At 32.0% G+C, this 13944-nt stretch overlaps 1 protein-coding gene and 1 long non-coding RNA gene across 2 annotated transcripts in view; one reads left to right on the top strand and one right to left on the bottom strand.

Moving 5' to 3' along the window:
* Positions 1–711: 711 nt before the first annotated feature.
* Mfe2 (peroxisomal Multifunctional enzyme type 2) lies at positions 712–12524 on the bottom strand. Its single transcript, XM_074138586.1, has 18 exons — positions 12384–12524; positions 12014–12119; positions 11274–11411; positions 10421–10573; positions 9790–9934; positions 8911–9038; positions 8318–8434; positions 7418–7548; positions 6994–7062; positions 6828–6879; positions 6538–6701; positions 5591–5714; positions 5321–5493; positions 3703–3879; positions 3499–3622; positions 2124–2312; positions 1948–2048; positions 712–1031 (listed from the first exon to the last, which is right to left on the bottom strand). The coding sequence occupies exons 2-18, from the start codon at positions 12078–12080 to the stop codon at positions 918–920; spliced, it is 2166 nt and encodes a 721-aa protein (XP_073994687.1). The 5' UTR covers positions 12081–12119; positions 12384–12524; the 3' UTR covers positions 712–917.
* A 159-nt stretch (positions 12525–12683) lies between these two features.
* Positions 12684–13944, top strand: part of LOC141459471 (uncharacterized) — a 33603-nt gene continuing 32342 nt past the window's right edge. Inside the window, exons 1-2 of the long non-coding RNA XR_012461488.1 lie at positions 12684–13436; positions 13549–13738. This is a non-coding gene — a long non-coding RNA (uncharacterized lncRNA). The remainder of the gene's footprint in view (positions 13437–13548; positions 13739–13944) is intronic.

Here is a 13944-nt window from a genome sequence, read left to right on the forward strand (position 1 = left end):
GTAAACTTCTTTGCTAGGTCAGGTGTACTAGTCTCTTTAATTGCACAAAAACCTTGAGTTTTTGATAGATTTGCCTCCCAATAACATGTGAAAAAACACATTACGGGTAAAAGCCAGCCACCAACTAGTAATTTTGGAGTAGAGTTATTTTATAGTATAATTATAACTATAGAATAATAATAATTATTATAATTCTGGATGTAGAGTAATTATTAGATTACAGCTGAATATAAGAATAAGGTTGGTAGTAAAAAATACAAATCAATAATAATTACTATATATTGGTTTTGAGTGTAGTTGAGTATTCAAAAATATTCTTTCTTCTGCTCCAAACAAACATCAAAATTCAATTATGCAAAAAATCTCAGCCACATTCCCTAGATTTCCTTTTAATCAAACTTTGCAGCCAAGGTTCCAGTCTAGACTGGCCTCTTATCAGGCACCATTAGACTAGCAAACAACCAACATTTACCTCTTCCACTAACTCATTGGGGGATAGCTTTCCACAAAAAAACTAACGCTAACTTCCTTTTTTTAACGTCACAACGGCTTGAAGAAAAGAAATTATTGAACATTTTAACTTAGCCTCAATCTTTGGAGTAAGCTTCATAAAACATTTGAAACTTTCTATTTTGTAATAATATAAAAATGAGAAGGTGCGTCATCCATGTATAGTTCCAAAAATAAGGTACGTAATAAAAATTACAAATATATCATTAAAAAAATATAATATAAAAACTAGAAATATTTAACAATTCCAAAACTGGTAATATAAGTAATAATCCATAATTTATTGTAAAATATATAATCTAGACCTCATAAATGAAATAAACCATATATCACCCACAACAATCACCAATAATATCACTTACAAACCTGCATTTTCTTTCATTTTAATCTCAAATAACTTATAAGAATCAATATTTAGAAAATGACATAAGACCTCTCAATTTCTGAATTAACATAATATTTCCCTTTATCTTTAGTTTTCCTTGCTGGAAGGCAAGTTGAGGATTTAACTTACCTAAAGCCTGTGAACAAAAAAATAAACCGTTATAGAATAGACATAAATTTACATTCTGTGCCTTCAAAAAAAAAAAAATCTTTGTGATACACACAAGCACACGACTTGCTCTTATTACAATTTTTACATTTATAACTGACAAATTTTCTTATAATAACTTAAAAAAATATTTGGGCTTGTAGTTATGTTCGATACACATTGTCAGGTAGCAAGCCATTTCTATCTTACCTTAACTTCTATAAACTTTGAAACGCCAAAGATTCAGGAACCAAACTCAAACGAAATTTTCAGCCCTAAAATATTTTTTCGATAAAAGTTGAAAAATAAAGATAACAGGTCTATATCTGCGCAACTTCTGCTACTGAATAAGGAAAAGTGACAAAACCGTTTCCGAAAAATTACCAATAATTTGAATGTTATTTTTTAAAACCTATTTTCGGAACGGATTTTTTTAAAATTAGTGTATTCGTACAACCAATGCTTATTAACAGTTTTCAGAGTCTTATTTTCGTTCAAATTTAGCAGAAGTTCAAAGTTAGCAGCAATTTAGTAAGCAAGCCTGTTGCCAACGACATCAATGGCATAACGTCCACACTTTAAATTCACTTGAAAATTCATTTATTTCCCATGACAACTGCTTTACATTCAATTACTATTTTTGACCGCCTTTCATCAGGTGAACTCAAGGGATTTTTCCTAACCACTTGAACCATTATTCATTATACATTTTATTTAATTTAAAGACCACTCCACCCATCGCCAATGTTGCATAGTAGGACGTATCTTATCACTAGCCTTCACCTGCAGATACTATTCAAATGAATGTCACTACCCCTTTCTGGTTGAAACCCTTTTCAAAATGACAACTCTACGATGATGATTTTTTTTTTTTTTTTTAATATAAAATGTGAGGAATAATTTACCAATTCTATAAACTCATTATTCCCTAAAGTGATAGTTGTATCCACTTTCACTCCAACTTTAGGATTCCCTTCATAAACTTCAGCTCTTTTTAGATCACAGGCTGAAACAGAAATTTATGAATAATAAAAATACTCGTACGCCCAAAAATTTGATTTAAAAAAAGGGAAAAACTTACTCCAAGTTTTAACCACGGTGCCATTTTCGGTTATATTAAATGCAAATATACCATTTATTTTTTTAACCAGTTCAGGTGTATTTTTAATTTTGTCTGACATTGTTTGAAAAACAACATCACTAGAAAGTGTTTCTACTTTTACAGAATTAATTGGACGAAGGTAACATTTTTGTAGGTCCACGTATGCACCTAAAAATACAAAATATTTAGGGTGAAACATTCACATAATTTTTACTTCTTACATTTCACTAAACCTAATTACCCGCCATTTTTCAATTTACTTAAATAGCAATTTAAAATCAAGTCAAAGATGTGCATTCTAAAATCATTTTTCCCAAATAATTATTTTTCAAATTACTTGAATGATTTTCAATTATTTAACATAAAATAATAAAACATTACGCTCTGTTTATTACCATCTTTGCACACTCTTACAATAACCCGTGTCTGGGTTGAACGATTCTCGTATTTCTATCCCTATTTTTCTATTTATTTTAAATGATACCCCATATTTCTATTGACTACTGCAATAAACAAAAATTATGTAAAAATGAAACACAAAGGGATTTTATATAGCAGCAGATTTCACTTCTTTTCTTTTAGGATGAATAAAGTTAGTCACAAACATCTGGGTAAAATATATTTAAAAAATGTCAAATAGGGGCTAATGTAAGCGAATGGGTAAGTATAATTTTTTTTTATTTCTCAACATTTGAAGTCATTAGCGCCCAGAGCCTTGACGGCCTCCGGATAGTGTTCTCTTGTTACAGGAACACTGAAAATTACCAAACAGTGTGCTGAAGGTGAAAGAGAAAATCTGAAAAGCAAGGCAGCTAGATTCCAGCCCTGACACCTCCGCGTGGGAAGCTAGCGCATAAACCACTGCGATAATACCTGATTATCCCTGACCAAAGTTTGTTTTGGTGTCAAACAAGAAATCTAAGCTTTGTACGTTAGACTTTTTAATTAACGACTTTCACAGCTTTACAGCTTCTCATAGCTTTACCGTTGCCTCTACTAAAATGGTGCGCTAATTTTGAGGAGTAGTATAATCTCAATTTACTAATTTTCTTAAAACTAAACTATAAAAACGGGCAACGCGTGAATTTGGGTAAATTATGGTTTATGTATATCGGTATCGGCTGAAACTTCAGACGAAAAGACGATGTATTCAAAATAAATACTCAAGATTGAGCTTTCAGAGTTGCTATTTTGAGATATTTTGATCTTAGGCACTTGCGTAAAAACTTTGTGCTAAGAATATTTTTTCATACATGGATGTTAAATGCTACATTTCTAACGAAAACTCAATTTCAAAAATTTGTCTCGATCGCAATGTTTCGCATAAAGTAAAAATAAATAAAAATAATGATACCTGAAATGATTATATTCCCTGACTCTACAGCAACAGTCCTAAAATGTATACGACTCAAATTTTCACTGACCCACATGTCAGTCCTTAAACTCTCTCCAGGAATTACTGGTTTTGAAAATCTACACTAGACTCACAAAGAATGCATGCACAATTAATTAGTTAAGGTTTAACTGATACATTGGCAAAGACAGAAAATAAAGATACCTTAATAGCTTTAAAATTTGTAGGATCATTATTTCCAAATCTTTTTAAAACATGTCTCGCCGAAAATCCTAATGAGCACAGACCATGAAGGATTGGCGTCTTGAATCCTCCCAGTGAAGCAAAATTTGCATCAATATGAAGTGGATTTAAATCACCAGAAAGTCGATATAAAGCAGCCTTTAATTTAAGAAAGAAAAAACAAAACTTTATTTTGAGCAACTATTTAACCTTTATTTATTTTTTTTTTTATATCATTATACTAAAAATTACTTTCATCAAAATGTGAATAGTAATTAAATAACTTCTTACACCATAAATAAGTAAAAATAGTTAACTTGATAGCATTAGGCTTTTTAAAAAAGTGTGGTAAAATGACAGAGCTTTCCTGTCCAGAAGCCTATTTGTTAATTAATTAGCGCTTATATGAGAGAAACTAAAAAATAGTAAGTTCTATTAAAACACATGAAACTTAGTAAGCAAGAGAAATATGTGACAGAAACTTGAAGTCAAATTCTCTGCTGAATGATTAAGCTAGAAAACAACTCTCGATGAGTGACATTAAAATTTTTTGTTTTCGTTACAACAAAGACCTGGGCTTCCTAGAAGTAAAAGTGAGGTGACTAATCGAAGAGGATTAGTAGATCAGAGAAAATCTCCTACTCATCATTGTAATTAATCAAAATTAAAATATATATATATATCAGTAGCGTGAGATATCTGCATTTATCTATCTCAAGAGAGTTCTCCCAAATAAGTGTAATTTAAAAACGACAAAAGCAAAATTAAAACAGCCTATTTTTCCTAATAATAATAAATACATAAGGAAGGAATTTACTAGTGGTTAGTGAATCGTTGGATTCCAGCGTGGAGAATCACGGGTTCGAATCCAGCTGCTGGCCCTTAAATTTTTTTTTCCTAGGAGCTTCTAACAGCTCATTGTCCGGAGACCGGCTGTGCACTGAAAAAAGCTCCGGGCACCTCATAAGTTAACGCGCCTTAAATCAATAAAATAATAATAATAACAATAATAAAAATATTCCACATCTTATTTAGGTAAAATTTGATTTAGAGCTTTTCTGGTAGAGAGGGGCTATTTTTGAATAAAGTACCATTTTAATATCATGTACGAATGCATGAATCCCAGTGGAGTGCCTTCCTAAAGTTTTGCATTATTGTATGAGATGGTCTCTAGGCAACTAGAGTAGCTGGTTTTTGCAAAAATATTCAATTAACTTGCATTTTCGGTCATCCTATTTTCTTTGAATTTTTACTTACGAATTTTATTCTTAATATTATAGAGTGATTAGATCCAGACAAGTTAAATACTGTACTGAGACATTAGCTAGGAGTATCCGTCATTTTCTAGAAACTAAAAACAAAACTACTATATCTTTTCAGTAAATGGCACTACCGATTGATGATTTTTCCAACACCACACTATCGCATTTCCTGCTGGAACCTGATCGAAATATAGGTTTAACTTTTACATACTAACCATTTAGGGATGAAAAAAATAAATAATAAGATTCGTAATAAACTGCCTTACAAAAAATTCAGTCTTTTTATTCATGCACATATTTTTGTTCCATTTATTTATTTCCAAACTTTGTTTACTTACCTGATCATGAGAAGTTGTTTGATATTCCGAAGCATCTGGTTTTCTATTAGGAGGATCAACTATATCTATATTTTTATCTGTATCTCTTTTGCCACCGAATCCTCCAGCGCCTACCGCAACGATCGACATCTGTCCATAACATATTCGAGAACCATTCACGTCAAAAGTATCAACTGAAATAACAAAACAATCCTTAGCCCGATGTAAAAAAGTCTTATTGGAAAACAATGCATTTAAAAAAATAATCACGTTCTTTTTTTATTATTGTACCTCCAACTAAAATGATGGCGTTACTTCCCTTGTCCAACACGTCTACGATTCTGCACACATTATCCAGACGTCCGTCTGAGGGCATGGGTTGAAATATCTCTAAATACTGTTCACCGTGTAGTATCTTAAAAGAAAAGAAAAACGTTTACTCACATGAACGCAAATTGCAAATTATTTTCTAAGGTTAGACCAAAGTTTACAACAAAATTGATGAACCTGATTACAAATACTTCTCGTACTGAGATAAGGTTCAGTATTTTTTTGCGAGGGGGAAAAATGCCAAAGGCATCTTCCGACGACCTGCTGGGTGTGTGGGACTCAACCACTAAAAAAACGGATGTAACAAAATAAAGTCTCTAGAAAACAACTCTCGGTGAGTGACATTAAAATTTTTTGTTTTGGTTACAATAAAGACTTAAGCTTCCTAGAAGTAAAAGTGAGGTAACTAATCGAAGTGGATTAGTAGATCAGAGAAAATTTCCTACTCATCATTGTAATTAATCAAAATTAAAAGATATACACCAGTTTTTAGGTAAAATAATTTTTGTTAGGAAAAAAAATGCGCTAATTTTGAGCGAGATTGTAGGTATATTATCATTGCGCTCGGAGAACGTTTTGCGAAAATTTCATATATTTTTTTCTTTTGCTAGATTTTATATAATCAAGCATTCTTGCGAGTACTCTAGCCTTAACAACGAAACCAATAAACAATGAGACCACAATGATAATTATGGATTATATTGAAACAGGAATAATACTTTCTAATAAATCGTATTAATAAAGAAAAAAATATGTGTGAGTTATAAGAACTATAGTTTTTGCTGGATATTGAAACATAAGTTGACTAATAAGATAATTTAATCTGTTACACTATTATTTTCTTTGTATGAAAAGAGAGTGAAGTGATACACAAAATTAATTAATTGATTAATTAAGAAAAAACTTACTTGAGTAAGATCAACGGATTTTCCAGGAATTAAATTTTCCAGTATTGAAGAACTGGCAATTGCCATTTGTCCAGGTATTATAGCCATTGTAGGGAATGCAGAGAATTGTTCATGATTTTCATAAAGATACTTGATATCTGATGGATCCTGTGCCCTCGCTCCAACTATTTAAATCAAACTTATTACTTAACAATGGTGAGAGCGCATATTCATGAAACAAAATAAAATAATTCCCACAATGTACAACAACAGTCATGCATAAATAAATGCTTAGATAGATAACAACTTACTCCCTAAAGCGTACAAAATGCAATCCTTAAACGTCACTATATGAGTAAAAACCTACAACATTAGACTGAAATTAGATTATAATTTATATCGAATCAGAACTTTAAACGACTTATCGTTTTTGAACAATTCTAATCAACTAGAGTACTCAATTTTCTTGAAAATTACCTCCTTTGCCTCCCCTGAAGTAACCTGTCTCATTTTATCTAAGTGCTCCATCAGAGAGGCCGTTGCTTCCTGGAATAAAACAAAGGTTTAATCAAACAATTTTTCACACAAAAAAATTCATGAAAGGCTCAAAACACTTTCTCAACTTTAATTCTAAAAGCGCGAACTTATACCGTTCTCTTCATACTTAGCATTTCAATTCAATCGCATTTAACTTCGCTACGTTCATCAATACAACTGTGTTTTTGAGGAAAAGTAACTTTCAGACATTCTTAAATGTTTTTCTGAAAAAGCGGAAACCTAACATCACCCATCCTCCTAAAAGTATTTTTTAACATTTTTTCGAATTAAGGATTATACCGCATTTATTAAGTAAAAAAAGTAAACGTATATATACATTAATGTAAATAAATTTAAAACAAACCTGTATCGAAGACATTCTGACAGTTATTTCCATATCTGTCACTTCTTTCCACTTCTGGCATACATCTTCTGGTGTAACAGTATCAGTAAGCTTGTGTCTCAAAGTTGTTCCTAGGCTACGTACCAAACCATCTTGAACAAAATTACAATATATTTAAAGCCTTGTAATCTGAAACTAATCGTTAAGCAACAAAATGGTATTTTAATTTGTATACTAAGCCTTGTTAGATGTTAGCATCTTGTTAACCCATAGGAAGAAGTGGAGTTACCACTTCTTAAGAGACCTTGGCGTTCGTGCGAGTACCTCTTTTTTTTTTTTTTTTTTTGGCGCATCAACAGCTGAGGTCATTAGCGCCCGGAGCTTTTTCCAGTGCACTGCCGGCCTCCGGACAGTGTTCTCTCGTTACAGACAACACTGTCCATCACCGGACAGTGAGCTGTAAGAAGCTCCTAGGAAGAGAAAATCTAAGGGTCAGCTGCTGGATTCGAACCCGGGACCTCCGCGTGGGAGTCCAGTATGCTAACCTCATAGCTAATCCCGCGAGTACCTCTGCCTATCAATCTAACCACACTTACACTGACAGCTCCAACATTTACAACACTCATAAGAGCAAGCAGAGGCAGCTGTTTGCTATTTTTTCGAAAAAGAAAACCCTCTGACAAATTCAGATAATCACTACATGCTTAACTAAATTTGTATATGTATATTATTTGTATATTTATATTATGTGAATTTGTTCATTTTATTACTCCTACATTCTTTGAACAACTATTGCCACTTAAGGAAGCTATAACAGATAGATCCTTAAGTCACAATGATTTTATATTTCAGCCTATTCTTATACAAATCTAATCCAATGCAAAAAAAAAAAAAAAAAAAAAAAAAAAAAAAAATGCTTACATTTAGCTGCCCATCCTGCAGCGCTTTCTATAACAACTCCACTTTCTTCACATTTCTCATGGCACAACCATACGACTACAGGAGCTATAAGTTCTGGTTTCAATTCATTGAGCAATTCTGAAGAGAATAAACAAAATATCAAACGTTGCAAAATAAAAGAAAGTACGAGAAAATACTCGTAACTCAACAAATGCCATCAAATTACATAACTGAACCTACTAACCTCTTTAAACGTTAACAAAAAATTGATTTTTTTTTTAAATTTTGGAATTTTAGCATTGTACACTCGTGAATAAAATTTAGCGCACTGATAATTTAGTGATTATGAAGTGTTCACAAGATTTATTAATAATTATCTTTAGAAAAAGATGATACATTTTTGAAGCAGTAAGCTCTAAGACCGAGACAAATAACGAGAACAGAAATGAGAAATCTAAATTTCAGCAAATGTAAAGTAGCCATCTCATCTTAAATAGAAATCTTATTGCCGAAACTAACTTTTATTCCTAAATACTACACTCAAAAGTCGAATCCAAGAATACCATATTACCCGCATTCCCAAAGAAAGCAAACTTCAACATAATAAAATTTACCTGGAGGTAAAATATCTTCTGTAAGTCTTGATGCAGCAGTTGGTACAATTACATTACATGAAATGTTACTATTCCGTCCCTCAATGGCGATTGTATTGCATAAACCTACCAATCCCATTTTTGCAGCGCTAAAAAACCAAGATAAGAATCACAAACATTTCTTTATAGGGGATTCTAATCATATAGCTTATTTTATGTTTCTTTTCCATTAGACAACTTGACAGATTTTAACAGTCGTCAAAGTCATAACTTTGATTTATACGTATTTTAGGCCGATAGGACAAAAGAAAATGATATTGAAGTATAAAAATTACAGTCTAAAATTTAGGCTCTAAATATATGAATAAGTTTGATTAAACTAACAAGATTTATACTTTGCCAATTGGTGAGATTTTAACTAATTTTTTGTTTGTTGTTTTTTCGGCCGGTGTAACGGTTGGTAAAATAGAAAGAAATTTTGGAAATTAAGGCAACCTTTAACTATATAGGAAGAGTAAATGTGGCATAACACAACTAATTGGGGAGCTTCAAAGCGACTTAGAAACTAAACCTAAAAGAGTTAGTTAAACATTTTAAAATAGGAGGATGGAAGTTATAACTTTGATTTAGAAAAAGAATGAATTTAGCACTAACTTTTGTGTAAGTTTTCGTATTCAGTTTTCAAACATGAACTGACAGACTTCCAAGATTGAATTTTACAGCAATTTAGAAACGCTATTCAAGCAATAAAGGCATTCATATTTGAGGTAAATGTTAAGATATCTCTTAGGAAAGGTTTAATTTATTGTATGACAATTCTTACAAAACAATTTTACTAATTAAAATTAAGGAAAATTCTTTTAATGTACAATAGAAAATGAAAAGTAAGATCGAATTTACCTGTAATTTGCTTGGCCAAAGTTACCATACAAACCAGAATTTGATGAGGTAAGTATAATTTTACCATACTTCTGTTCCCGAAAAATTGGCCAAGCTGCTTGGCTAGTGATGAAACTTCCCTTGAGATGAACATTATGTATCTGATCTGTGATAAATTTTTAAAGTAATGTTTTAATACTAAGAATAAAGAGATACAAAAGACACAAATTGTCGACTTCCCAATTCTTCTAGAATATTACTACTCTGAAATCAAATTTAGATAGAAACCTCGATCACATTTCCCACAATAGCTTATTAAAATTAAATGTCTCAGTAAAATGTTGCGAATAAAAATAGTAGCCACGCATATCTTTAGCAACTAGGTAAACTTTAAAATTGGAGTTGTTTACAAGAAATCGCGAAAATCTGAGAAAAATCTACGCATTAATGTGACGCTTCTGGTTGGCTGACTTTAAGCAATATTTTTAAGTTATATACCTTGTCACCCCTATGCAAAATATCAGATTTGAATTTTCTATGATTTTCCGTTTTCTCAATAGAACAGGCCACAAAAAAAAAAAAGAAAGAAAAGAAAAAAAAGGAAATGACAGGCCAAACCCAGCTTAGGATTAAGTAGTATTTAATGTCTCACCCCAATCGTCATTGCTTATCCTAGCGAAGGATTTGTCTCTTAGTATGCCAGCGTTGTTGACCAGTACGTCGACTCTTCCGTATGCATCTAAAGCTGTTTTGATTATTTTATGACCTTCAAGGACAGAGTTATAATCTGCAGTTGCTTTCCCACCTAAAAATTAAATCACTATCTTTAATCAACAAGTATAATCGTTCAGGTGATTTAGTAACTAAGAATACAATTTAAAGTATTTCATCACGAATTATGTCCTTCACATTTCTTCATTATGGTCTTCAGCCGCAGATGGCTAGTGTCGGATTAAAGAACAGTAAGTTAATAAATGGGCAAGAATTCTGGCCAGTGATCGACCAACATAACTAGAAATGCAAGAAAAATATCAAATTAAACTAGCAATAAATGAAACTAAATATATAATTTTTAAATAAACCACATCAGCATAGGACAGTATAGGTGTCGATGTCAAGGGAGAGAAAATTCAAACCAGACCAAGGACCTCACCTCTGGTTTGCGAATCTACTGCGCTTCCACCAGTTAATTCATTTGAATGCAATACTTCATTTCAAATGAATACTGCCATAACTAAGCAAGCATTCACTCAGTACCCCGCATGGGATATTAATTACTCCTACCAAAAAAAGATTGCTCATGAATGTTCTCAACGGTCAAGGAACTATGCCATTTTTTTTGTGGTTTAATCGTGAACGTTAAATAAGCGGCCACACCTATGGTGTTTATTAGATATTAAAGCTGAAAAGCTCAGATCGAAATAATTTATTCCTCAAAGTACAGCTTTAAAATATTGAGTTGATCTAGTATTAACAGTGAAGCCTTAAAAAATTATACAACTGACCTGACTGTACTATTTCATTTACAACTGCATCAGCTGCTTTGGTGCACTGTCCAACTCCACTCCTGTTAACGCCTAAATCATTGACCACAACTGATGCTCCGCGAGAACCAAAGAGTAGTGCATATGCTCTTCCAAGCCCTAAAAATAAATTAATGTATAACACATTAAAATGCTTCAATTCGGCAATTGAACAATAACTGAGAATGAAAACAATGATTTATGTTAACCCTCATAATTCTTATGTAATAACTAGTTCATGATCTTTAAAACTATTCTCTCGGAAAACAGTTTCAAGTTTGAATGACCACAGCTTCTGTGCGGAGGTAAGTGCTTCAGTAAATTAATAATCATTTGCAGGCAACAATACACTGAGAATGTCGTTGAGAATCCCTTGTTTTGTCCAAGATGAATTCTTTAAGGCCGCAGTGGATTTTATTTTACAGGCAAATCCTTCACAAATCTTAATGTCACCAACAATAACATTAAGTATTTTTTCTCTCTCTTCTCCTAACTCTCTGTAAACTAATACTGGGTGTTGTGCTAACATAACAAAAAACTAACAGTAACCAATTTTTTTTCCTCACTTTTTTTTTTATTTAAAAATTTAAACTTTATCCAATACTACAAATAAATATTCAGTCACTCAGCAACTCACATGCGAGATTATAGTGCCTATCATAAAGAGAAATTAACTTGGTAGCTTAGAAACATCAAAGTTTAAAAGGATATTAAAAATATACCTGCTCCTGCTCCTGTAACCACTACAACTCGCCCATCAAAGCGTAGTTCATTTCCACTTGAAGCCATACTCAACAATATTTAGTTGTAAAGCTTAGTTAACTGCAACTGTATTAAATAATTATATATAAAAAAAAAGGTTAACTTATAGGAACGCAAAAATGTTAGTTGTTTAATATATTCGTAAATATATGATTAGAGAAATATTAAACGAAACTATTCACTGTATTTGTCAACAGAACAAAGCTAAAACTGCATATCATCAGTAAAGTAATGCCTATTGTTTACAAATTAACTGACTCAATTAACAAATCTGAATTAACGATTTACTGAATAAGTTGAATAAGCAGGAAATTAAATAATTTTACTAACTTAGGAGCCAGTGGCAATTAGTTGTTAAACAAGTAACGATGACTTGCTTATATCACTATCACTATCCTTAGTTAAATTATTTAAAAGTGGATAATTCAAATGTCTCTTTTTTGCCTTTATGGAAGGGATTGATCGAGTATTATCGATAATACGAACAGGTATATGTGAAAGAAGCTAGAAATCGATACTATATGTAAATTATAGCGGATATTTTTCTGGGTTATTAGGTGCGGGGCCGTACCATGAAGATTTCTTAAACTTGCTACTCATATTTTTATGATACCTAATTGGCAGTCGGACATTAAGCCCACCTGAAAAAAAAATTCTTTACTTTAATAATTACATCTGGAATTTGGTAGTTGTACTATCTGTAAATGCTTGTAAAACTGCCACAGCCATCTTTGCAGTCGATAAGAGAATTAAGAAATGTAACGACGATAACTTTCAGCTTAAAAAAAGCTAACCTAAAGGCAAATTAATCATAAAAATAAATTTTAAATGAACAGTTTACGAAAAAAATTAAAATTGGCGCGACAACTTAAAATCTGTTTTGATATTGAAGATAGTAAAAGCTCTGAATTGCTGGAATTAATGTTTAACTTCATACCTGCGATTGTACTCATACAGTATACCCGTCTTTTGCGATGAAGCTAAAGAAAGCGTGAAAAGACTACAACTGCTTAGAAAAAGTAAATGTTTAGGTATGAAACTTTCCCAATTAGACTGTGCCTCTTTTGCCAATAAACATATGTACCTCTTAATCTTAGACTCCCTTCAGTACTGGCACAATCCTTAGAGCCATAAAGGCTGCATCGTGACAAACCAGAGTTTAGTTGACTCTTTTCTCTCTCTATACGCGAAGCAATACAATCATAACTGGTTTAGAGAATTGTCAGACCTTGAAAGGATTTTGTCATCAATGGCCTGACTTTTTTGGACACAAATTTCTTCTTTGATTCTTTACCTGCATTTTGCAAACCATTGGTTTTCCCTTCATCAGGAGTTTCTGATGACAAGACATGAAATTTTGGGAATCGCCAGAACAAACGAATGGTAAAAAGACATTTTTAAAAATCTTAATAAATAAAAAGTAGTTTTAATTCATTACAATAAAAAAAAGTAAGAGGTTCGTAAGGAATTATTATTTCTTTTGTTCTTGTTCCAGATAAAGTCTTTAGTTTTGGATTTAAGACTAAAGAAAAAGGACTCAAGTAATTGTTTTGAAAAAAAAGAATCAGCTAGTTCACTGGTACATATTTCTTAGTCAAGGAGAAACTTCTGATGCATCAATGAAATGGTTAATCTCGAATACTGATGGACCTGATATAATCGTTGTTTGCGATTACTAAATACAGGTATTTAGATGCACCATTTCGCTACGAAGACATTATATTCTCCACCAACATATATGTGCTTAAGTCTATAGCAGAGCTAGCAATGAAATATGAGTATATTTAGAAGTTGTAAAATGAATGCAAGAAAATGATTACAGAAGGATTACGTGATTTCAATTTCGGTTAAGCTATAAGGATGGCAGGAGCACAGAGTACTGCTCTATCCA

This window comes from Rhodnius prolixus, unplaced genomic scaffold (genome assembly GCF_049639745.1).
Source record: "Rhodnius prolixus isolate KJV_2025 unplaced genomic scaffold, Rpr scaffold_11, whole genome shotgun sequence".
Taxonomy (NCBI): Eukaryota; Metazoa; Arthropoda; class Insecta; order Hemiptera; family Reduviidae; genus Rhodnius; species Rhodnius prolixus.

Bases quoted from the DNA above. Each gene is read 5' to 3' on its own strand.
- Mfe2 (XM_074138586.1), bottom strand. From the start codon at position 12,080: ATGGCTTCAAGTGGAAATGAACTACGCTTTGATGGGCGAGTTGTAGTG. The intron at 10,574-11,273 runs GTCAGTTGTATA...TTTAATTTTTAG, and splicing joins AAATGAAATAGTACAGTCAG to GTGGGAAAGCAACTGCAGAT. The intron at 9,039-9,789 runs GTAAATTCGATC...TTGGTTTTTTAG, and splicing joins TTTGGCCAAGCAAATTACAG to CGCTGCAAAAATGGGATTGG.